Source organism: Trachurus japonicus, chromosome 17, assembly GCF_045865225.1.
Source record: "Trachurus japonicus isolate A0001 chromosome 17, Traja_1.0".
Taxonomy (NCBI): domain Eukaryota; kingdom Metazoa; phylum Chordata; class Actinopteri; order Carangiformes; family Carangidae; genus Trachurus; species Trachurus japonicus.
Genome location: NC_140923.1, coordinates 18,791,164 through 18,818,165, shown reverse-complemented (window position 1 = coordinate 18,818,165; position 27,002 = coordinate 18,791,164). Strand labels below are relative to the sequence as shown.

Genomic DNA, 27,002 nt, shown 5'->3' with positions numbered 1-27,002 from the left:
GTGCTCTTTCACACTTCACACAGGCGCATAGACCCAGGCTGCAAAGTGCAAACACGAACACCAAAGTTTACTCACACACAAACACACACACACACACACACACACACACACACACACACACACACTCACACTCATGACACTCGTGGCCTTTTTAAATCACAGTATGTTTTTATAAAGCCACAGTGGCCTGTCAGGGAAAACTGTTAAGTCTCCAGTGCACAACTACTGTGTCAGCAGCATAGTCACATTCGCCTTTATGCCTCCATATGCCCCTCGCCCATATGAACAGCCCATTCTGAACACCTATTTTTTTTTTATAACCATATGCTATATTACCCTTACTGTCCCACTGCTAAGCAAATACCTTGGTTATCATACTGTGCCTTTTTACAACTAATGTCCCTATGTGTGAAGTCAAGCACACACACTTTTTTTTGCAGAGTCAGAATATTATATGCAGTTGTTATTAAAGGAATTATTGTGACTGTGTGGTTTTACACTGGGATGTTATCCCAAACCATTTTGTGGTTGCTGTATTCAGTCATTTAAAGAGCTGCAGACTACACAGAGTCTCCTCTATATGTTGCTATACGTCATAGGGTAGGTCCTGGGTCATAGCACATACTGTACGCACACACACACACACACACACACACTCTACCACCACCGCAGCGTGTGCAGGTATCAGGTTTTTAGAAGTCCTGTAAGGAGCCTAGATGTGCGGCCCACCCTGTGACAATACTGGCAGTGCACGTGAGGCTGAAAGGCAGCTATTGATACATGTGGAGCAGCAGCAGGATAGATTCTGTTTTAACACATTCCTGCTCTTATTGAGACGGAGCTTGAACGTGGGTCAGAGGGAAGTGGTTATGGTTATGGATACTAGGGGAGCCCGAGGCTGGGTTATGTTGAGTAGACACAATTAGGAGAAAATTGGAAAATATCCAGTAAAAGTGGTGACTCTTATTGGGCCCCAATGCAAATGGTAGCTCCAATGTTTAGTGAGGTTTTCTCCCTCTGAATACGACACATTCATTTTTAAAGGCTCTCCCTCCAGAGCCTGTGCTTGAGGGGCTGCAAACTGCTGTTTATTGACATGGCCATAAAAAATGATAGGGCTCCTCTGGCCTAGAGGGAAAATGTTGTATTTGCTGAAGATGAGTTGTGGCTTTTTAATGAATCTTAACACAAAGAAGCATATACTGTATTCACTTACACTGTCACTCACTTACTCATCCATTCACTTGTCCACTCCTTCACTCACTCAGGACTTACAGTCCGCTCATGAGAAAATAGTACGAGCGGTCCAGATTAAAACAGTTTATATGCAGGTCTACCTTATCCGCTTGTTGGTTTTACCCTAGCTTTTCATTACAGACTTATGGAGGAATGATAATAGCAGCCTGGGCCTTTAGATAATGGAAACAAGGGCCAGTGGGATGACTGGAAGGTTTCCATTCACCACGGCGGCACCTTAATAGACTGCAGTGGCTTACATTGCAAAAGCTGTTTTCTTTTTCAAGCCTTCAATAAAATGAAAGAATATCATTGGTATGAAAACAAACTTTGTTCTTATCACGCTTTGAGATTTTACTTTCCCTGTGCAGTTCTCTTCAACCCTGTATTTTCATGATTTAGTGTAGGAGTGGGTAACATGATGCTATGTCCCATGCTATTACTGTAAATATTTTGCCATAGTATTATGTATTTGGCCATTAGGAGCAATGTTGCAATCAACAAGCAACACAGTTGATACTTTTTTGATCTGGTATTTAATCGTGGTTGAGGATTTTAGTCAGTCATTTTACTTCAGCATCACTGGATGTTAAACATAGACAAACTCTGTGTTGCCTTTTATAATGTATGACAAGACAATGAATCAAAGGATATTTCTACAGTCTTTATTTTTGTTACCTTGGCCCAAGTAGTTTATGAGTCAGAACAGCTTGGATAAAAAGTTTACTATATTTAAATCAATGTTATTAAATATTACCAACAATAATGATAACTTATCTGTGCTGTTAAGAATAAAAGGAACAGATGAGGCTTTCAAACTTTTTGAGAAACTCTGACATCAGCTGCTGAGAACACCTCTGGAGGGCACCTTCTATAAAATGATTAGCTACACAGGCTCAGGCCTTTATGGTTGTTGTATCTAATATTTGAGACTGTTAGCAGAATGGTAGCTGATGCAGAATGCGCTCATGGCCAATCTATATGCTTAACCCATCTTTCTGAGTTGTGTGTGCCTTTGGCACTGAGTCTAACCCTCAAGCTGGCTGACTCACTTACTCAGCAGTCCATTAGCTAATGATGGTTGGTGCAGCCTCTCTCCTCCTCACCCACACTCACACTTCATTCCCCTCTCTGCCTTTCCCCCTTTTGATGTTTTCCTTGCTTTAATATTCAGATGATATGCAGCAGTCCTCAGCACCACAGAGCATTCCTGCATTTCTTCACCTCTCCAACCTCCAACCCTCCAACCGCCATATGACTGATTTCTGGGTCATTAAATTTGAATCTGAAACTAAAGCAGAGGTCCTGAGAATATTTTTCTTTGTTTTCCCCAGACTTAGCCCATTATACTGTAGTTATATATTCTAACCCTAATCCTCAGATTGATAGTTTAGCGCAAGTTGATGAAATGTTCCAGGATGGAGACTCACTAATGTGGGCAGCTCTGCTTGGAGTGGCAGAGATGACAACAAAAAGAGTGGGGAAATGTGTGTTTATGTTGTCATTTGAGGGACTAGTAAATATGGACAACAAAGCTCATATCATAGCTCATAGTCAGACAGTTTGCTAATGTGCCCTAATTTGATTTGTCAAAGAAACTTATTGTGGGAACAATGGACTGACTTTTTTTCCCACATTCCTTTTTGTCCATTATTGTGTCAATCAGGACCCACTGAACCTTAAAGAGACATTGTGTAGGAATTACACCCATAACGTTGAAATCGTGTATTGCATTCAAACGAATGGTGCACTCTAGCACCACACTCTTTGAAACGTGCATTGCAACTACAGTAGCCGCTGTATATCAAAAAGCCTTGACAACATCGGTGAAACCATGATAAGAAGAAGACGCGTTGCTTACGCGGCCGCCATCTTGACTCAGGCACTTTCTCCCTCAGAGCATTACGGCAATGGTACATGTTCTACTATACAGCATTTACCGTGACTATAAGCCGCTGTTTACCGCAACTATAAGCCAGTGTTTACCGTGACTAAAAGCCGGCATTTGCTGTGACTAAAAGCCGGCATTTCGCCGTTTGTGACTTTGAAAGCCACTGAAACCACATAAACAAACATACAGTTCAACCAGAGGAGTATAACCGGTTTCACTATGAATCATGGCTGAAAATGCAAAATCAGGGAAAAGGTTGATAGAAAGAAAACTACTGATGGAGGTTAGGAGTCCGTCAATCCTGTACTAACAGGCTGTTGTTTTTTAGCAAGTTCTACTGTTGCTGCCTATGGTAAACCACCATTAAAAAGCATAGTGAAAACATAGTTAAAATAAATTTGATAAACTATGATGCCCAAGCAAAAACATGCCAAGGCCTTCTCTACAGTACTTGTTCTCACTGTATTTCAATTGCCACCTGTTTTGTTCTTTTGTCCCTTTGCAAGCCTTGTTTCTTAACCCTCCAGGTTTCCCTCCCTCCCTCTCCATTTTAAAGCCCACGCCAATGCTGTATGTGTCTTCATACTCACCTTTACCTGATGCCTGGGTGCCCACTAGACTGGCATTTAAGCCCCACTGAACTTGAGTCAGCTGGTACGGTAATTTCACACAGCTGCTGTAAAGATAACACAAATGCCCACTGCATCTGTGTTATGATTTTGTGGTAATTTCTGGTTCATTGGAAGTCTTCAAATGGACATGTGGACTTTCAAAGTTTCTATCCACAAGCTTTATTTTCTTTCCTTGGGCTCGTATGTTCTGCCATATCGCAGACACAGACGAGATGAACTGGCCTGACCTCCCTCTGTGTCTTTTTCCTGCCCCCTTTTCCTCCATCTTTGTGGTATGGCACCACTTGAATCCTCTGAGACATCTTGCCACATTCTGTGTCTGTGCTTCTCATAAATTTGTTTACAAAGATGGACAAATGTAGTCAACAAATCCCACAGTAACACCCATATTTACTAGGAATACGCAAGAGCCTCTAATTTTTAGATCATCTGTGAGTGATTTAATCAGGGTAAACATGCCTCATCGTGGATAGAAAAACTCAGCGTTCTCTTCACTGATTAGAATCTCAAGGACTTCTCCCTGTGATATACGAGGGACTGAGTCTCTCTTTAATTAGCATTGACATCATTCGGATAAGAGAGAGCGAAGGATGGGGGGTGGGGGGCTGATTGACAGAGGCCGCAGACTAAAGACTAAAACAAGAAAGATGAAGACAAAGTGATTCGGAGAGAATAGACAGCTAGAAAGATGGCAATAAAAAAACTGGCGTGGAGAGAGAAACGAAAGCAAGCGAAGAAGAGCACTGCCGTAAATCATCTATCCCCTCTTACTCAAGGCTTCCTGGGAGAGGCCAAGTAGAAGGTTATCACAATTAGCTTATGGGTGGTTCAAGGGCTGTTGTACAACCCCTTATATTTTTTATACATTTTATTTTGTATGCTTTTAAAAAATCATTTGTCCATCGATCTTGATGCAATGCTCCAGAATAACAAAGTGAAAACAGAATTTTAAATGTTTTTGACAAATGTCCAGGAAGTTTTTCACATCTCAACACCTCATCTCTAGAGCTCAGTCAGAGTGGCCATGGGGTTCCTGGTCACTTCTCTTACCAACATTACTCAGTTTGGCGAGGCGATGAGCTCTAGATATACTCCTGCTTGCTCCAAACTTCCTCCATTTATGAATTATGGAGGCCACTGTGCTCCTGGGAGCCATCAGAGCAACATAATTGATATAGTTGCTTTTCCCACATCTATGCCTCAACACGGTCCAGTTCCTGTGCTCTGCAGGCAGCTCCTTCCTCCTCTGATCTGCATCTGTCAGCTGTGAAACCTTATATAGGCAGGTGCATGTGCCTTTACAGATCACATCCAAACAGTTGGATTTACTATAGTGTCAAATGGCATAGTAGTAGCAGGTCGTAATACTAAATACAGTACTTGTTGTGGGGTATTCAGTGTAGATTGATGAGAAAAAAAACATAAAATGTGCAGTAAAAATAAAAGAGTCTGAAAATTGTCTGAGATGTCTGAATGTTTTTTACAATGAAAAAAATGACTGTTTTGGGATTAGAACCACAACCCATAATTCCCAAAATACATCATGTTGAGGACAGATCCAAATCCCCACACTGATGATGCTTTCTTTTGTATTCGGTAATTAATCAGCAAAGCTTTATACAGCTCATATAACAGCCACATCTGTATCTGATGCAGTTTTCTTTAATTACTGTCTGCACTTACAGTCGCCAGCTTTAATGTTTCCTGACCAAAATAACTTAAGTCTTACTTCACATAATGTGAAAAGAATAAAGTATGTCATCAGTTCAGTGGTGTTTACAGCATCAGCTGTAAGCAGTTGATTTTACTGACTAAACTTAAAGGTTTTGTCTGTTTATGACTGGAACACAAGGGATGAGCGGTGCAGCCTTAATGTCAAACTGTTTTGTTTTGTTTTTTCATTTTTCTGTTCTGCTGTTTGTTTGTTTCTTTGTTTTTTCGTCATATTCAAGTGCAAATATGAACACTACTTTACGTTAGTCAGAACTATGTAGGTCACTATGATCAGCCATCAGGTCCAATCACAGAACACAATCTTCACCCATATCATCAGCTCAGCTGATTGATTCAGTCTCTTCCTGCGCCATAGAGATCCACTTTAGATTATCCTCAGTCTGCCACACCAGTTTGATGGAATCAACATTATATCTTGTGATTTATCTCATTTAAGAAAAATGTCTACTGCTGGAGTGGATTACTGCCATTTGAAGACATAATGTTCCGATTAAACTATACGCCTTTCTCTGTGTGGGTGGTTTAACATAAAACAACTCCTAACATTGTTGTTGAGGGAGGAGAAACACTTTTTTTCCTTATTCCCCTTACGCACCCAGAATTCCCCACATGGTTCTGGGTTTGAAAGGGCAACTGTCCCGTCACAAGCCCTGCTTCTTTCACCTGAAGGCTTCCACCAAAGCACTGCTAGTCCTGCATAATTAGAGCAGCACCTTAATGTATGAAGAAGTTCCTGGTGGACCCTTGTTGTATATGTGTATTTTTTATTTATGATATCAGTATTGTAAAGGTAGGCTACTGTAAGTGTTACCCAGTGTTGATCCTCAACAAGTCACCTTTTTTATTTAACTGACTCCTTGGTGTTTTTCTACTAAAACACTGGATCTAAGCTTGCTCTATGGTTTGGACATAATTTTACATGCACTCAGTGAAAGGAGAAATGGAACTCCCTCCATGGTAGTGTACTGTAAGTAGTGGGCCCTCCCTTTCTATTTATATATGTGTTGCACTTAGGGATGGAAATTGTTACTTGTTTAAACACAATTATCATACTGCTCAATGGCAAAAAAACTCCACTCATTTGAAATAAAATTGATGCGTCTGGTTTTCTTTGGAGAAAACATCATAAACAAGCATGCTGCCAAAGTGGAACAGTGCACCGCCAATAATATGCGAAGCAGTGGTCTAGTGTTCTCTGCACGCTCCCGCTACTTGTGTCGCAATCTGGCTACTGATTGCATTTTTTTTCCTCTAGTTAGTAACTCCAATGAAGTAAACACCAAATAAAGCTAATTATGTTTGCTCTCTTATTTTTCTCAGTCTGGTATTTGGTTACATAACTCCCATTGAAACATCAACAGTGAATGAAATTCCCATTGCTATGGAGGCACTGTGCAGGATTTCTTCCCCCTTTACATCTTTTCTAGATTCAATGTCGCATATCGAAACCTAGCATATTTTGTTTCTATGTTTGAGTGTAGTGTGTGTTGCTGTCGGCATAATTTTATTCTCTAACTTTTGTTGGTTAGTCACTATTTCATGTTTATGACAAATAAATAGTTTTATAGTGTTCAATATTTCACGATGACAGTAAACTGTGGTTTGCATAATGGATGTCAGCAGAAGTCCCATGATCATTCTCAGACATACAAATGAAAGCAGCAACAATTTTGCAGATTTAAGCTTCTTGCCACAGTGTAGTCATAACATTTGCACATGCATTTATACTGGCTCTTACACTTACTGAGATGCACACCACTGTCACAGTGCAAGAGTAGTGTTCCTAAGATTAATTTCAAATAATACGACTCATAGCACAGGCCCAGTGCTGATGTTACATTCAGGCTGTTCATCCCTTTAATATAGAACCGATATAAATGAATTCAATCACTAAGGCTTGGTTGAAAAGCGGATATTGTTTCAGCTAAGGTCAGGAAATGGCAAAACAACACAATCTCAGAGTGAGATGAGTTTTTTTTTTTTTTTCTAATTCAACAAACTTGGCCTCTGTGAGATTTAAAAGCTATTCTCTGCTTGACCACCGGAGCCATCAAAAGGCCAACTGCTGTGAAGGGAAGATCTTTGTACCTTTGTTGCAAACGCTAAGAATTGGCTCTACTAGAAAGGGAATTTAGCCGTTGTTCACTTTGGCAGAGCTGACAAGTATAGTACTGTTCCTAGAGTTAAACAGTTGGTAGCAAGAGGCAACCACGCTGTATGTGTGTGTGTGGACACTTAGCACACAAACTGTGGAGAAGTGGAAGAAGGGAGGGAGGGAAAAGAAGGGGAGGGGGTCTTCACTGACTGAACCGGCCCTCTCCATCCCACAGTGCTGTGTGCTTGGGGTGAGAGGGGGCTGAGAAAGTTCCCTTGGCTTTACTGGGTAATCCCTTGATAAATAAACTAGGAAGACAAGACCACCGCTGCTATCTGTAAACCAATACTCCCCTAGAGGAGGGATGGCCCTGGGCTTGGCTAGCTTAGAGTTGGCTCTCTTGCTGTGCTCCTTTTACACTCTCTCACCTTAGGATATTATGCTCATAAAGCACAAATACACATACACACATCCTCTCATCACGTTAGAGTTAAATATGTGGAGACAGATTCTGGTCCACATCTTTGTATGGTAAAAATAAATACTTTAGTTGGACTGATGTCTGACTCTGTGGGTATGCAAAACAGTAAACCCAATATGTTTTTATATCAAGTAGTTGTGAAAACATCCTGCCTGCAGCAATAGAAATCAAATGTCAATGGGTGGCTCAAATGTACATAGAGCCAGATGCCTTGTAGTTCCCTAAAGTCTTCTCATATGGACAACATGCATCCCACCAATCTGCCCCTTCCATCAGTCTCTGTCCTCAGGCAATCATATAAGGAATGCTCCACAAAATAGCTGAAATTGTGAAGGTATAACAAGGGCAAACAGGTGGCCACACACACACACACGCACACACACGCACACACACATACACACTCAAAACTAAGTACTCATGTTGTGCCCAAATGGGATTTTCATTCTCACGCCATCATCAGGTCAGGAGATAATTGATTTATGGCTGTGTCCCTAGCTCATGTCGTTATTCAATCTGTCATCTGATTGGCCCTCAGGATTATGTAGTCACAAGATCCAACCTATAAGAGCGTGTCTCCATTTCTCAAGAGGACCCATAAGATGCTGTTTATTTTCCCTAAGATGACTTTGTGTTCTGTTTACACTGTTGTGTGTTTAGTTAGGCAAAAGGATGATTCTGTGTGAGCGTTTATTGTTTTGAAATGCAGGCCCCTTCGCTCCAATCCTTTCTGGCCTCTTCAAAAGTAGCACATTTTTGAACCTCTACTCTGTGGTTTCCCTTGTAAAAATAATGGGGTAATGCAAACAGAACTGCGAGTGACCTCGTCTTGATGTTCATATTTTACACAGATGTTTACATTTTTCTCTCGCAGAATAGCAAAGTGTCATACAAAGGCAGGTGAGAAATGGCACTGGATTTTAAACTTAAGTCTGCCTCTTTGAAAGTTCACAATGATAGGATTAGATCCTGTCTCGATCCTCCATTTATCAACACTGCAGAGAAATGATAACCTGTAGCTCTGACCTTTTTTGGTTGTTTTTTTACCCGTGCAATTCAATTTATCACCTTTTGGTATTTGAAAGTCAATACTGAGAGCCACAAATACAGTAAAGCCCAGTAAAGAGTTTCTTGCTCTTTTCAACCACTGGCTACATTCAATAACAATTACCCAATGGATTTTTGTAGATATTTCAAATACATTGTCTTCTCTACTGCATGGCTTTGTTATTATATCCTTGTATTTGCTTAGGTGCGTTTTGCAGTGAATGGCCTTTCTGTTTCATTGTCAGTCCCCCGACACTAGTTTTCTTGAAACCCACTGAGGGCCCATAGCATTTATTTTTACATTGATTCATCTAGTATGAACTTTTGAGAGTCCCAGCTGAAGTGCCCCCAACTAACACAGAAGCAAAATTCAAAGAATGCAGTAGAATAAAAAAAAGATTAAAAAATAAATAAAAAATTACATTATAAACACACTATTTCCCCAATGAAAAAACTCCATATATTGTTGCAGACCAGTCTTGGCTAAGCTCAGGCCTTTGCACACCTGCACTCACAGTCTACTTGGTTCACCACTTCATGCAAACACACACACAGTATTACAGACCTCCCAAAAACTGTCTGGACACTATGTCATTGTACTATATGATGTTTCAGGAATATCTAAGGAATTTACTTCATATAACTGGACTTTGAACTACTGTAAATAAAGAGGACTTTAAGTACTTTAAACATTTATACATTTAGTTAATTAACAGGTTTAAGTCAGTTTGCCAGGTAAAATGAATCAGCTTTGACTTTTACAGCTTCACTACTCATTGGAATCAGCTGGTTAGTTTTAACATCGTTGCTACAAACACTAGCATACTTGCTGCTGTTGATCATACCGGACTGTGCAATGCTGAAAGCCCCAAGTCTAATAAACAATATTAAAACATTTTTTAGAGGATCTCAGTGTTCTTTGCCGTTGCTCAAATGCTCAAATTTTGCTAACTTTGTTTCATAAAACCATTTTACAGGTTTAACATTTACAAGTGTTCATATAAATGTCCGAACACATCATAGTGAGGGAACGGTGTGCAAATGAATTAAACTGTAATTGTCTGCAGAAGCACGGCAGCATAGAGCATTTGGCTTAGTGTGTTGAAAAGCTCCTCGGACAGAACAGTTGCGATGCTCCATCTTTTCTCACCGACGCATTGGAACGCGAGTGTGTGTGGCATGTTTGCATGTGTATGTGTGGCTATGTGCATGTGTGGCTGTGAGCTGTTCTACCACATGTGAGCGTGTTTTATGGGTCCAGAGGGAGTTAAGGTTAATGCAATAAAACAACTTTCCCCGTGCCCAGCGTCTGCCTTAAGACAGGATTTAAGACCAGAGTGTCGTAAAGAAAAAGTAGGAGAGAAAAGGCCAGAGTGAGGAGTGAAGTGCAAACAGTGCAATGAGGAAGAAAAATGTCCTGATAGTAAGTTAGCAGTAGTAAAGCATCTCTTTGGTTCCTTCACCACAGCTCAGGAATAGCAAGCTGTTATGTGAAAACCTCCACTAAAACTGAATTTATAAGGCACATGAGATGACTGACGTGCTTCACCCTGGTGGGGGAGTGTATCTTTAGCCGCCTGGCAGGACAAATTTGTGACTGTTTAACACATATTTCAGCTGCTTCCAGAATTATACTTACCTCCCACCGTGCAGGCACACCACTTCAAGCAGCCATTTAAACACACATGCTTGCCACTTCCTTCCCAAGTGAAATGTATGCACTTGTTTGTGTGCTCCATTGTCCCAGAAGCCCTCAGTCCTATACACTGCCTTTGCCATAGCAGTGTGACTAACAGTGTAATCAAATCACATTATTTTGTCCAGAGCAGAGGTGCAGAATTTACATTGGAGCTAATTACTGTATTGTTTTAATATACTGTTATCAAGTATAGAACAACCAACCAATTTCCAATGTGGTGTTTATTGTAAGTCATTGTATTCTGGGAGCACTGGTTGTAAAAACTCCCCACTGTGTACCTGGAAATGAAAACATCATTCAGCTCTAATTGAAACCGGTGAAGTAAAATGAGAAACGTCTTATGTGTGCTTAACTGTATGTATGAAAACTTCACACTGCATGATGGGGTCACTCTGCTTCAGTTACATCAGCCTGAATAATTCCCACTGCTCTTTTTTTCTCAATCAGTAATAAATAAACTGTGCTGTCAAATATTTCGTGGTCCTGTTGGGTGGCCTTACGCAGTGGAATGACGCATCCCCCAGGACAAAGCAGTGCATGTGCATTGATTACAGTGAGGAGCTATTCAGTCCAGTGTGCAAGACCCATTACGCTCTGTCTCTCTGGCTAATTGAGGACCACTTAATAATGCTGCCCAGATGCTTTTAAGCCAATGAGATGTCATTGATTTTACCTCTTGGTTTGAAGCACACGCCCCTTTTATTCTCCTGACCCTGCTGTCTCCTCCTCTCCGCTGCTGGCTTTAATAGCCCACTGGAGGTACTTGCCATCGTTGCCAACTGCGCACACATGCATTCACCTCCATGAGGTAGTGGAATGTTCTACATTTACCGTCAGCCCTCCTGGCAATAACTCACTCATCGCAGCGTTTTCTTTCATCACATCCCTCACTTCACGCCCACTGTTTTCCCACGTTGTCCGTTACTCTGAGCTTCTCTGTGCCATAATCGCTTTCACCTCTTCTCATCCTGCAATCATTCACTCTTCACTTGAAGCTGTCAGTCTCACTCTGAAATCAAGAAGTTCACTTTGAATAATTTATCCGCATTTATATGCTTTCAACTCCATGCTTTCAACTGCGGAAGCAATCCTGCAGCTTTTCCCCTACTGTTATGTTTTCCTATCTTAACAGGTGTGTGTGTGTTTGTGTGTGTGTGCGTCTGTGTGTTTTCTATGCTAACCCACAGGTGGACAAGGTGTGTGGCCTGACTACTGGGGAACCTACAGGCATGCAGCCTACGAGCCCAGAGGTCACAACCTCCACCGTGACCTCATCGTCTCCTCTCCCATCTGCCGCTCCCTCCCAACCTTTACCAGAGCAGTGGCTGGGGCAGCTCGCCCACTTGAAGAGGTAAGATAAGGAAATAAAAATGAATTCGTCCAGACTCAAAACTCAGTATGACTCTTTTTGTTCCAAGCACAGTTTTTGCCTCTTGATTTGTTGTGCTGCTAGATCTAAATGGAAAGTAGATTCCAATCAAATGAAAAGTGGTTAATTGTGTATGACACAGCCTGAGGGGTTGGCCCACGTCTACTCAACAGCTGCCATGACTTCTTGCTTTCTTCATATGGTTGGTTGAACACAACACGCGCCCACACACCCATAGTAAATGCAATGCCTGGCGCTAAGGTCCGTGCCCTCCACCTGGCCTCTGAGGCAGCCATCCCATGCCCACAGCAGCTGGCAGTGATGTGCCCAGCTACAGTCAAGGGGGCGGGGGGGGGTGTGGGTAAGATTAATCTTGACGGACCAAGCATTTCCTCTTTACCCAGACGGCCATACCACCAACTTTGAACACCAGCCAGCCTCGGCTTAAATAGCACCACACACAGAAACACACACTCAGACACACACTTGCTGCATTGCCTGTCTGACCTTGTCCCAAACCATGAATCACTGCACTGATGCCAGCCGAGCTGACAGGTCTGGCCTGGCACTGCCACCGCCATTCATGACAACACAATCCAACTCCCTGCTCGCTGCCAACCCTGACCAGAGCACATGTGAGCGCTGACCACTTCAGAGGCCTGGCAGCACCCACTGCAGTAAAGGGAGACGAGTGTACGGCTGAAAAACATGAAACACGATATAGTTGAGCAACATTTATGTTTCGTTTTAATGGGGAAAAATGTAAATGGAGAAATACAGCCAAACTTTCTTTGGCTCTCCTGTGAAACTTTTAACTGTTGCACATCTGTAGATGTTTGCTTGTTTGTTTGTTTACTGACTTTACATATACATTACATACTGGGGGCTGTTTTAAATGTTGGTGTGGTGTGGTGTGGTGTGGTGTTAGGATGGGGAGAAATGGGTTTTGATGTTTTTGTAGTGTGGGCATTCTCTGCATGTGCATGATTAATCACTCTTTTCCAGGGTCAACTGACTGGTCTTTTCTCCCTCCTCCCCATGTGTCCCGTCATGTCGTCCTTTTGTTTCCTTTTTTCCTACTCCCATCCCCCCACTTTCACATCCCTGCATCCTACTTGCTTGCAACAATCTCCCCTGGACTTCAACTCCCATCATTCCCAGCTCGCTCCCCCTGAAACCCTCCAAGAACAATAAACATAGTCTGAGAACGCTCTCTAGGTAAGCATGAACCCAAGGGACTCATTCCTCTCAATCTCTCACACAGTCTATCAAGCAATGACAGCTCAATGTTTTGACTGGTTTATATACTTGTGACATTTTCATTTAATTTAACAGTTGATCATCTTTGTGTTTTGGGTGACTCGTGCATTTTTTCCATGTCTTACAAAACCATCATCTGTTGCTCTTGAGAAGTGATTCCCGACACTGCACTGACTCAGCACATAACCTCTCACGACCCCTGCTGTTTTTGCTCAGTCTCATGGGTGGCAGCAATATGCGTCAGATCAAAATATCATGCCATTGTTTTGCTCGCGATGAAAGCATCTATATCGATAACATGTGCTAGCTGATCTGGTGAGGCGTGTGCTGCACCGCACGGCATAGTAGTGAAAAAAATGTGCCGACTTAGAGAAATGGTCACATTCAAAGCCGCTCATTTTCTGCCACCATTAATATTATAACTAGGTGTTATTTACCACATGCATATATTGTTGAGTGGGATACAGATAACTATTTCATGTTAATGGGATGATGCCAAAGAATTATACTGAGGAGTGTGGCCACCAGCTGTCCTAAATATGTGCCCAGTGGCCACTTATGCCACAGTCACACGACACATTGCATTACTCGGTTTTTTCTAACATTCCCAGTGTTGAAGAAAGACATGTGATACAATATGTGTTAAATCGCACACCTTTGTATGTGCTCTCCCCACATTTCTGTTTTCTTTCTTAGGGAGTTCTTGATGTACTTGCAGCGCTACAAGTCCTTCTTTGCGGCGTTACCAGAGATGCTGTGCGAAGGGGAGAACGTAGTGGACGACTCCACATGCTGGAGCGGAGATGATGTGGTGGAAAGGTACACACACACACACACACACACTAAACTTGAACTATAAATAACCATATTAATGCTGTTACTGATAAAAAAAATAAAAAAAGATCAAATTCAATCCAGATTTTCGTCTATCATCACAATTGAATTGTATTCCTTAAGAAATACATCAAACATAAATATTACTGTCACCTTACGTGCCCAAAAATCCATTGTTTGTCTCAGTTTGTATAAAAGCAAGTGCGATTTAAGTTTGGCATTATGTTGCTCCTTGCCGTTCATCATGATTAGGCAACATTTTGTATCTCGTTGCATTGCTTTGCTGTGGCCAGTAGTTGCATAAACAGGTTTCTTGGCAGAGCAGGAGTTTGCGGATGAGATCTTTCATTTCCTCCAAATGACAGGAGATTCTGGCTCTTGGCATCTTTCAAACACATCCTTCCTGATCCACCTGAGATTTAAAAGCCCTAATTGAATTGCATTGAGCACTGTGAGTTTTGAATATATTGAGATTTGAGAGAAAAAGTAACAGACCCTCTCTGCACGTGTTTGTGCGCTTGTGCAGGATAATGTCAGGGTATGTTAGTCAGCGTGTATGGCTGTTGTTAATCAGTGTGGAAATAAGGAATTTATTAAATCCATCTCCACACTGAGTGAATGCAGATAGAACAAATAGTTGCTATGCTCTCTTCTCCTTTGTATTAGATTCAGTTAATGAACTGTTATCTGTGCCATTATTTTTCTCTGTGTTATATTTATTGTATTTATGAGCTTTCTATTTTATGCTGATTTATAGGTGTGGACCTGGGGCCCTTTTGCTCTTTATGGTTTTGGGTCCATCTCTGAGAGACTGGAGCTCTCACTCTGTATATGTGTGTATGTGTGTGGTTGTGTGTTTCTCAGTCAGCATGAGAAGAACACAGAATTGATGCAGAGCACTGAGCCAATGCAAGTCTGTAACCGATTCCTCCTGCTGGATCTGTTTCTTAAACACTAGAAACTCAGGCCACAATTATGACAAGGTTATGCTCTCCTTCTTCTGTGGTGGCCCTAAACTGGCTCCCATTACCATGACAACCTCAGCTCTTGGCACTGCCAATATTGGCCCTGACAGAGGAAGACATTGGTCTGGGGATGCTTTTCCACCACAATCCGCCCTGAGTGTTTGCAGGATCCTTTGGCCTCTGTCTGCTTGATGGTTTAAGCCATACATTAAACTTTACATGAGTACATGAGGAGACATTAGGCAAATGTACAGATGTCGTAGGCTTATTTTATAATCGTCAGTGTTAGACATACGCATTTTGTAAACACTTTTAACGACAGCTTTCAGGATCTGAGCATTATTTTAGTTTGGATCTCTTCTCCTCTCTCCTTTTCTCTAACCTTCTTTTCTCCTGGCCCTGCACTCTCCTACCCTTCCCAACTGCGGAGAATCTGCCAATGGCTGAGACATATTGAGCAGACCACCCATTCATCAGGGCCTGTGACAGTGTGTCATGCACGCAAAATACAGTAGGCAGCCAATGTGTGTGTGCGCTTGGTCCATGATCAGGAACATATGAGCATAAACACAGGGTGAGGCGACCGTATCTCTGGCTGAACTTGTCAAGGAACAGCCTCTTTGTGTGTATTTAAAGCCACTTCTATTTTTTGAGTGTGAGTGTGTGAATGTCACTCGTACTACCAAAGCCACTGGTTTTTCAGCAACATTGCTAATGAGTTGTAACGGTGTGTTATCACACACTCCCTGGTGAGAGCCAGGTCTTTGCTTGCGGTGTCAAGTGTTCTTGGGTTGAATAAGAAAACAGTACCCTACTGAGACAGTTGGCACCACTCATAAACTGCTCACATTGGCTTGTGGCTATTCAGTGAACCTCTTCCACTGTATTTGACTCTGTTGGCATGTTTTAGAGAGAGAGGGGCCGGACAGGGCATGAAAAGGGTTGGCGTTTTGGTGCCGTGGTGCCCCCTGTGCCTCCCCGTGCCCCTGATGAGGGAAGCATGGTGGAGTGATTGTGCGGGGGGGGGGGGGGCTTGGCAAATAAAGACCCATTGTGGAGTCAGTGGAGTGGGGCACAGTCCTGCCGTGGGGACCCCCAAAGCCTGGAGGGGAAACAAAGACCCTCCTATGAGGCTGCATGGGAAAGACTTGGACATTGCTGCCACTGCTTCTGCCACTGCCCGCACCATGCCTGGGAAAGCTGCATGAGAGACTGCAGAGGAGATGACAGGAGGGGAGACAGAGAGATGCAGAAAAGGATGAGAGGAATGGTGGGATCAAAAATGAACATGCTAAGCTGCCATCATGTTAGTTCATGTCATATTCTCACTTCCTGTGTGGTGGACACACAAAGCCTCTGAGGACTTGATGGGTTTCCCCCACATTCAGCCACATGCAGGAGGATACACACACACACACTTGCACACATATCAATCCACATAAAATCCATATGCTATTCAACAGCTGGAGGGGTTATTCATTCAGACACAATCACACTGTGCTGGGACAAGGAGACACACACATCCACATGTGTGGAGCACAAACACACACGCACACACACACTTGTATGTTGTAATACTTCAAAGCACATCAAAGGCACTGGGGATTGAAATTCCCTTCTTCTCTTTATTCAGCATCTGATGACAGAAGGGTGAGCGGGGGGCAAGCAGTTGTACTTACAACCAAAAGTGCGTGTTGGCATGTGTTCAAACATCTCTGAACATTTACAACAGCACATGTGTGAATACTTCACACCATCTTTTCCGGAAGATAAGATCAACCAAACTTACCACGTTCCTTATTTAGATTTGCCAGTTACTGTAAATCTATTGTAGTAGTCTGATCACAAATCGTAATAATCAATTGCCATCTCCCCTTGCTTAAATTATGTATCATTACCATTCCTATTCCTGTTTTGTCTTGCCCTTTTGAGATTTTGTCGCATGCTTAGAGATAATGTGCGGAAGTTATGAAACAATCCTTCTGGATATAGTTACTGTTTGACTCCATAAAGGCCATGATCGGCTCCCCGACTGAAAACACATGGAGGGTTTTAGTAGAAAACAAATGTCAACCACTCACAACCAGACACCAAATACTAGGTGTGGATGGCAAATTAAGGTGAATAATATTTAATTCAGGGAAGAATTTCAATTAATTCTCCCGGTATAGGTTTAGTTTTGCTCATGATGAGTCTGTAATATAACTCCTTTGACCATCACCAATCCGACAACAAAGAGCATGGTGGAGCATGGAGGACAGATGTTTGGCATCAGTGTCACAATCCAGGAAGCGGAGCATGTGCAAGTGCTACTAATTTGACTGTGAAAAGAGTGGAATGGTGCTCAACAATCAGCCTTTGCATCTGTTGTGGGCATTTGTCATTTTTATGAGGAGCAGCAAAATCAACACCAGAAGTGGCAAAAGCACAGTCAGGTGAAGAAGTGGAGGCCATAGTTTAAACAAGGAAGTGCAGTATGTCATTTTATTTCTGGATTTAGACTCACTGTTTCTCAGACGCAGCTCATGCAGCAATCTACTTCAACAATAACAATTATTGCAACCACCAGAGAACAATGTGCAGAAACCATTGTTTGGATTTATGCAGCAGACATACAAAATCAGTCTGAGAAGCACTGCTGGTGCTTGGTGGACTTGCTGCGTTTGGTTTCCCTGCAGCCTTAGACTTAGTTGATTAAATGACATGATCCAGGAAGGATATGTCATTTAGATTTAAAGCTGATGTTATAATAGAACAATGTAAAAAAAAAAAAAAAAAAGAAACAAAAAGTGGATTGAATAGTCTCCCTGTTTTTAATTTTGCCTAAGTTCTACATACAGTACAAGTGTTGATGATTTAGATGGAGTCTGGCAGTTCATCAGCAGTCAGGCCTTCTGAGTCTTTTGGGATTTGCATTGTATTAAGCTGATTTACACAATGTGTACAGGTAGAGTTTCTGGAGGGAGGAAGAGAAATAATCCACTTCCAGCCAAGTACATCAGCAGTAAGGCATTATAATGCTCTTTGGACAGCTCACTTCCTTCTCTGACCTATATGTGGAGATACATTCATTTTAACCTCAAGGTCAACCTCCCTCAATATCATCAGGCATGGAGAAATATATTACTTTTTTTCTTTGTTTTAGTTTTTTTCAATTTTGTACTTTTTTGGCAGATTTTTTTTTCAATGTGTTCTCCACTGAACCCTCAGGGTGGGATGTCAAAATGTGGTCAGATTGCTGAGGATCTTAAAATAAATGGGTGTATGCCCCTCTGGCTGTGTGTGAATGTGTGCGCACACGTGTGTGTGTGTGTGTGTCTGAATGTGTGTGTTCTTGAGTACTTGGGAAGAACTCCTCATTGACTCATCACTATACTTTAGGGATGATTCAAAAGTTCTGGATTAGCTCAGAGGGACGTACTATAGACAATACAGCAGTGTGAGTGCTTCTGAATGCCTTGCATTTTTATAAGGTTATGACAATCCATTTGTTTATCATTTTGACATCTGGAATCCATTCTGTTATTGCAGGGAGAAGCAGCGAGAGTGCTGTATTGGGCAAAGCCCTCACCCCTCACATTCGTGTTCACTTCTTCCAGTCCCATCAAGCCATAGCTTCTTCTTTTTTTTCCTCCTCTACCTTCTCTGTATCAGTCTCTTGGGTCAGACAATCTCAAAAATGCAAGTGTAAGGGAATTGGATAATGAAACTCTGGCAGAGGGGACAATAAATTAATTACTAGGAAGGACATCCTCTGCTCCAAGCCTGTGTGTGCTGTGCATATGTGCCTACAGGCCTGTGGTGTGGCAGCAGAACACCAGCAGCTCAGTCTGTTGAATCTGTCAATTCTTTTTTAAAATGTAGACATGACGCCAGGCAGCAGCGACTGAGTCATGAGAACGGTTGACAGTAATGACGAGCCATGGAAATATGGACTTTATACCCTTTCATTTCTTTCTCTCTTGCATTTTGCCCTTTTACCTCTGCCATTTGCATTTGACGTCTCACGACAAGCTTTTTAGTCCTTCCTCTGCCCCCCCGACAATCCTTCTCTTCTATTTGTCCCTAGCTGTGATTCAGTGGCCCATCCCTTTCCCATAACCCTGGGCTGCTGCCTGGGACCTCAGCATGACCCGCTCTACATTGCTTAGACTTTTCTCTCTTTGGGCCTGCATCTCTGTAGTGTGTGTGTGTGTGTGGGTATGTGTGTGTGTGTGTGAGTGTCCATGTAACAGAAAAAGAAAACAACGGTGATCATATTACAGTAACTGTGAGTTATTTATTCTCTCTGCTGAAATGCCTGGATTGTGAGAGTCTAGAGTTATGGTGTTTCTAAATGTGTTGCAATACACACAAGAAAATGGGGAAACAATGTCTTAGGAGATAGTTTCTGCAGTTGTTTGTAAGCAAATGTGATTTTGTCGGCCTCACTGTACAATTATTTGCCAGTTTGGGACTTTATATTCCTCTGAGTGAAGAGTGTTTATGTGTTTCAGCCTCCTCAAGTTTGGGGTTTATGGTGTGCCTTGTGCACATCGTGTATTTGTAAAAATCTCCTTCCAGTCTCACTATCATCACTTTTATGGAAGGGACACAGTTTTACAGCCTCTCCCGTCTGTTGTGTGTCCAGCCGGTGGAGTGGGTAGAGCTAATATAATTAAAATGCCACAATAGGCCGGCATGTTTTACTGGAGCAGTTCCTACTGGGTGAGGTTGACATAGTGCACTCACCAACCTCTGCGCTGGCCCATTGGCAAGGCATCAGACTTATAGCGGGCAAGGAGGACGAGAAACGGGGAGATAGACATGAAGGGGAGGAGGGAAAGGAAGGGCGGATGAGAAAACAATGGATAGAAGGAGAGATGGACTGTTGGATGGATGGAGGAGAAAAAAAAGAGATGTAGGTCAGTGGCAGCAGGAAGCAGTGGCTTTAGGAGAACTCTCTGTCTTTGTGGCTTAATTGCCTCTATGAGCCCGTTTGAAGTCCTCAGTGCTAGCGTGTCTGGGTGCCAGTCAATAGTGGTCTGCATGTCATTGTCCTGTGTGTGTGTGTGTGTGTGCGTGTGTGTGAGGCTTGTGGTACTGTAGCCTTTTCTGTATCACAGTTTGACATGCATTCTGACCGACCACGCCAAGGGAACAATGGTCGAAACCCACAAAATGGGTCCTCGTCGATGTCGACACCACTGATTATGTGCTATTGCACCAACTCCACACCACCCAGATATTACATTCAAAACAAAACAGTCACCCATGAGTCCTTAAGGACGAACCCTGAATTTTAGAGGCAATTTTATCTTGTGTCATAAAATTGCTCTTGGAAGACACCACAAGTATGCAATGAAGTGCTTTGCTGTTTCTCCGCAAATGCTCTGATTCTTATCGTGGTGTCACAATATAAGAGCTGTCTCTGTCTGTGTCAACACAGTCTGTTCCCTTCGTGTAGGAATTTCAATTTGATTTCTACGTTTTAAAACATAATACTGTATGCAAGATCAAAGGTTACATTTTATGTCATATTTCTCAGCTGGCAGCTTCACGTGACTTTCTAACTAAATTTCTAGAAGTGGAAATTTGAGTGGTGGCACCAAAGTGAGCTACATATTTGCCACCATTAGAAGTAATGAAGTTTGACTGATAGTGCACTTAAAACCAAGAAAAACAAAACCAGTTCCCATGTAATGCAGCTCATGGTATGATGAAGGCTTCATGTGTTTCACTCGTACCGTATCATTAACACACTTACTCAGTTTAGTGTGTGTTTTAACAGTGTTCAAAGGCAGAGAAAATCCACCCTCAAACCTCTGCTTTGATCCTAACACAGGGCTCGTAGCCGTACGGACATGGGATTACGGCCTTATATACTATCACACTATTTCTGTGTACCACAGACACAGCACACATTCACGCAGCCGACACCGTCAACACTCACACAGCATGCTCACATCTGAGTTACAGGGCTGAACCTCATTCTGTAGTTACTATTTTTAGGGGACACCGTTATCCTTCTTCCTTGGGGATACAGCAGACATCGTCAGTTGGAGCTTGATTGTCTGAATTTTAGCTGAAGTTTTGTGTGATGCAGTGTAGACCTGCGAGTTTGAAATTTGGGTCCTGCAGTGAGCACAGGCTGTACTCCCTGTAGAGTTTCAGTGTGAATCTGAGTACAAGTTTAAGTTTTCAGCATGTGGTATTTACCATCAGAGTGAGAATCCGAACAACATGTCTGGTTTAACTCCAACGGCAGGTTTAAGGTCAGTCCAAGTTGTTGTCCAACCCAATGGATAAGTATGTGAGTTTAAAATGAAAACGAATGACAGGCATGGGAGGAGAGCAGGAAAGCTAACAAATCCAACTCTGTACAAACAACAAAAGTACAGTACACTACTGTGGAGCGTGTTGTGTGTGTGCCTGTGATCTGCGCTCGCTGTGTGTATGTGGTAACCTGAAACCACAGGGAAAACGTTCCTAGAATTCCGGGTGGGTTTGGTGTCGTGGCTCGCTCACTGGAGCCCCCTGAGTGGTGCTGGGAATGCGGCCTCTGCACGGAAGAGCTACAGAATGAAGGGAAAGTCCCCCCAGCCACCCACCTACTCATCTCCGTACGGCCATACATCCATATACATATCCATAGGCTGCCAGACACACACACACACACATTTTTCAGCAACCTGCCAATTGATGCATATATCTAAACAAAATAGGTGTAAGACGGAAGTTATGAAGAAACTGTTTGACTTTCAGAAATAGCTTTTTATTTGTCTGTTGCTCAGACCCTGACCCTTAGGTCGTAACCCAAAGGTTAGGGCAACACCCTGACCTTACTCAAAACTGGATGGACACATATAGGCCCTCGACAGTATGTGTCTTGTGAAGTCACGAAAGATAGCAATGCGAATCACCATGTCTAGGTCAAATGTCTTGCATGGCGTGGATGTCTCCGGCCGGGTCAGTCTGACTGGGACTGTCAGTAATGATACACAGAAGGACAAAATGTGAACAGGATCTGGCTCCCAGATCAGGACGGATTTGAAGGGGCAGACACGGCCTGTTCAAGATGAGAGTCATCTCCATTTAGCAGCGCTCTGTGGAGCATATTGTGGCGAATGGAGCCAAAATATTTTGCCCATCACTTTTTCTTTGTTCTTTTTTTGTACAAATTATTTGAAACAGACAGTGCAGGAAAAAAACAAATATGCATAGGTCATTATTGTTAGATAGCTGGACAGATAGGCAACAGAAACATCCCACTGCCATCTGAGCCACAGCATCTGAACAAAGAGAGAAGCCAAAGAGAACACAATAGTGGGATAGAGCACGCACATCCAAAAGTGTTGCAGGTGCAGGACTAACAAACAAGTAAACTTCGGGAAAAAAAGGGTGAAGTCTGCACACTGTTAAAGCTCCTCAAGTGTTTATTGTAGGGATCAACGTTTCGATTGCATAGATCTTCGACGAAGATCCATGCGATCGAAACGCATATAAATAAACACTTCAGGAGCTTTAACAGTATGCAGACTTCACTCTGTATTTGAAAGAGAGACACAAAACCATTTACTGTTGCCAATAACACATTTTACAAGACAGATTCACCCAGAGCTGTAGTAATAATAACCGTAAAAAAATGTGATGTTGTTGTTGGTAAAAAGAAAAAACATGATCTACAGTCAGTAGAAGTTTATGATTCATTTAGAAAGACAAACCTATTGGTGATCCCCACAATAAATGAACACAGCGTTTTCCAATCAAATTTGTTGCTGCAGGTTTGTACATCAAAGGTATCATTGATGGAAGAGCTGTGGTCCACATTACGAAAACATTACGTATTTGTGACTTAAATAAATGTAATCTCAGATTGGAACCAGAGGAGGAGCATGCTTAGAGATCATTGATGACATTTCCAGCAGGCAAGGCCACAATCACAGCTGACACCTACTGTAAACAACTTCAGACTGTCACCTGCTGCATACAAACTCCCAAGAGAAGGAAATCATGGTAGAGTCTCAAATGTACAAAATAATCTTAGTCTATTGACTGGGGTAAATTATTGAAAAGCACCTGTTACGTGTGGCCAGACCTGTTGAAAAATGCCAGATAGGGGCTAATCTTATTAAAAAAAATTGATACTGCCAATGAGTCTGAGCTCCTGGGACAAATTTGTTAAGCTACACTCCCCAAGCCTCTTAACCCAAACTCGATCTCTCAGATTCATCTTACTGATTGACTTATGATGATGTGTCCAATTTCCAACCTGTGGCTGATTGACAGATAAGCCTGATCATGACAAACATGATAGTTATGGCTGGGATTTCCGCCAAGAAAGTCATTTTGACCATCTGTTTGTCAATGCTACCATCTGCCCGACTTCATTTCGATAATTGCTCCCTGACCTTTCCCCTTCTTCTCACTGTCTGCTGCACAGTCACTCCCTTACTCCGTGACCTTAAACAAAGTTTGCACAACATTGCTGTATATAATCCTGTACGTGTTATTCTGGTGTCAGATAGCTGCAGTTGGAGCTGCTGCCTTATCTCTTCATCTACAATATACGTACTCTCAAATGTCCATCTCATTGAGTGTCTTGGGACCATTTCTGCCCAGGACTCTCACAGGGTGTATGCTTTTTTCTGAGTGCACATTGCCATCATAAATGTACTGTGTGGTTGTCTGTGTATGCACGTCTTAATGGTAGAGGGTGGTTAAGTTGTGATCCCACGTGCCCTTTGCGGCAACAGAGTCTGATCCCTGACCCCCTCACTCAACACCCTCGCAAGCCCTCGCCACTCTTTGCGGGTATGTCTGAGTATGTGGGCGCCTGAGTGCATGTTTGTTGCCTTGAGTCAAACATACAGCCTGAAGTTGAAGTTGACTGTTTGTGCTGACTTGACTTTGCTTACACATGCAGCATATACAGTACAGTCCAGATGTGGCGTTATGCCTCCCTCTACGTTTGTCCATGTTTCTGACACTTTGTACTGTACACACTGAGACACCGTGTGATTGCAAAACCAGGCTGTACTGTACATCCAGATGTAAAATAAGATACGTAAAGTCACGACTTAGGATATATTCAGCTGTATCCGCGGTGAGCCCCCTGACTGGTTTTTAGTGTACACTCAAGCTGTCAACTTGAAGCAGTAGATCACACCACTCCGGCCCGGATCAGACAGACACACAGACAGACAAACAGGTGGTCGTACCACACCAGAGGATCAGAGTCCACTCCACTCGTCTATGCTCTGGGGCATAGTTTACTCTCCTGGCTCTGCCCCTGCCTGCCCTTGTCTGCCTTCCACACACCAACTGCCCTTCCACCATCCACCCCCCACCCCCTCCCCCAACCCAACCTCAGTTATCTATGCCCTCCTCGGCATGTGGGCATGTGGCTGGAAGGGGGGATAGATTCATCGCCCTGTGTCTCTTTCTTTCTTTCTTTCTTTCTTTCTTTCTTTCTTTCTTTCTTTCTTTCTTTCTTTCTTTCTTTCTTTCTTTCTTTCTTTCTTTCTTCCTTCCTTCAGCATTGACATCTTTTTTTAAATCCATCCTCTATCTTTACTAGCACTGGTACACAGTGTCAGTATCTTTGGCCTCATGGTTCCTCACTTTTTCTGTCATACATCCTTTATCCCTTTGTTCCAAATACATCCACATTATATCCTTGTAATTTCTGAGCTGTGTGGTGGATGTTGGAATTTAAATAGGTCAGTGTTGCCACCTACTGGGGAGTCAGCGTCACTGAAGCAGATGTGTCATGTCATTACTGCTTATAAAGTTTAAAAAATATATTTGAGAAATCAATGCAATTTGGAGAAACTCTTTTTATACTTTTTTGAATCAAAAATTGTTTCTTTCTGAATTCCCCGGTTTTACACCCAATTGACTTGTTTGTGTGTGATATAGATTTATAGTTAACAGTGAGCAGTGGGTTCACTGTCATCCATGATTACTGCTGAGTGGCAGAACGTGATATTTCCTCTTCTAAAGCAGGACATTTTCTCATGAAGATTCACCAGTAATTTCACCACATTTTGCAAACAGACCTGTGTAACTGAGTCAGACACATATGAGGTTATTTGTGCGGGTTTGTGGGAAACACAGAGATGGGAAAGCGCAGCTGAGTGAGTGTGTGGCGGCGTACACAGAGAAAAATTGTTGTATTTGACAGGAAATTATGCCCTGCTGTCTGCATGCGATTTTCATGTGTGGGCAGAGCGGACATTACTTTCGTATTCCTTCAATCTAATGGAGCCGTGCAGCATTTTCCCAGAAGTCTGTGTGGTCTGTTGACTCAGCCTGCAGTATGTCTGCTGGTACATCGGAGCAGGAGACACAGTGAGGTGGGGAACTGTTACACCCAGCGACAGACACAGTCGGGACAGTCAGGCCTGGGAATATCCTCAAAGCAAACCACAGACCAATTAGAGTTGTAATCTATGGAACTGCTACCAGCTTTAAGCACTGTAGTCATCCTCTAGGTTTCCATTTGTCTGCCTGTGGCACAAGAGACAGACAAATTGAAGCTCTTCATTTTGCAATTTGTTTCACTTTCATGTGAGCAAGTAGTTACATTGATTTGTAGTAGTGGAGGAGGAGTGTGGGTAGAAGCACCTCCTCACTTCCTGTAAGGACATTGTGTTTAATTAGCTGAAAATTAAAGCGGTGAATCACAATTTCACTGGTTTAATGTTTATTGCCTGATTTGAGATGGGGTGAATTACAGCTTGTGAAATATGTGCTGCCTCAACTGGATTTAGTTACAGTGCACAAAACTGGCAAAGACTAAGATTTGATTATCTTATTACACATTACCAGTGGTTATTAGGGAGTTTTAGTCATATTAGATTTCTCACTTTGAATAGTCAGGCTTTGTTTAAGATGATTGTCAGATAAATATGCCCTTAAGGCTTGTCAGAGCCCTGTCTTTCATTTTAAATATACACTGGTGCCAAATTAGCCTGAAGGCACTGTCAGGACAGTCAAGTCATTCTTAAAATTCAAGAACTGCTCATTACCTTAAACATTAGGTACTGTCAGCATTCAGTACATAATATTAGCCACAAGGGTGCAGTGTGGAAGCATATTTTACTTCACTGTCAACCAGCAACAAAGTCTGATGACACACTTTGGTATTATACTAAAATGTAGTTCAATTAGAGTTACCGTATTTAATTTCTGCTTTTCTCTTGTTTGTGTTTTTTTTTTTTACATTAGACTAAACCTTCAATGTCATCATGTGAGGCTTTTTTTAAGTATATTTGTGAGCTTTGTATGGATAGTACAGTTGAGAGAGACAGGAAATGGGGAGGCAGAGAGAGGGGGAATGACATGCAGTAAAGGTCAGCCCGATGCGGGATTCGGAACCGGGGCCGACTGCAGTGAGGACCGTAGCCTCTACATATGGGGTGAGCGTTTTAAGGTAGAACCAAATACAGAGACCATGCGTTGGATCTGACGAGCTGTTATCGTGAGTAGATGAGTGTATACATTACATCGTGCTGCAGCTTTGGATCTGTTAATGTCAGGATTTACTGACACAGCCACAGGGATGAAAGAGACAGAGTGTGTATGTGTGTGCATTGGAGAACGTGAGGAAAAAAGCAGCAGCGAGAGCAGTTTGTTGCCAAGAGTGAGTCACTTACACCAAATTAATTCAGCTCTTTGCAGTTACTGTGATTGTTAGATAAATCGATACTTGTTCATTAGCCTGGAGTAGCTTTGAAATGAAACATGCTTGGCTACGTGTAGGCCTATAATGGGCTAAT

The 27,002-nt window shown here is 42.5% G+C and overlaps 1 protein-coding gene across 2 annotated transcripts in view; it reads left to right on the top strand.

Moving 5' to 3' along the window:
* Window positions 1-27,002, top strand: part of gpc5c (glypican 5c) — a 96,917-nt gene that overhangs the window by 27,973 nt on the left and 41,942 nt on the right. Inside the window, exons 4-6 of one of the 2 annotated variants that reach the window (XM_085803662.1) lie at window positions 12,000-12,163; window positions 13,343-13,399; window positions 14,138-14,260. In XM_085803662.1, coding sequence (XP_085659788.1) covers window positions 12,000-12,163; window positions 13,343-13,399; window positions 14,138-14,260 — 344 coding nt within the window. The remainder of the gene's footprint in view (window positions 1-11,999; window positions 12,164-13,342; window positions 13,400-14,137; window positions 14,261-27,002) is intronic. The other variant, XM_085803663.1, reaches the window with a different exon arrangement.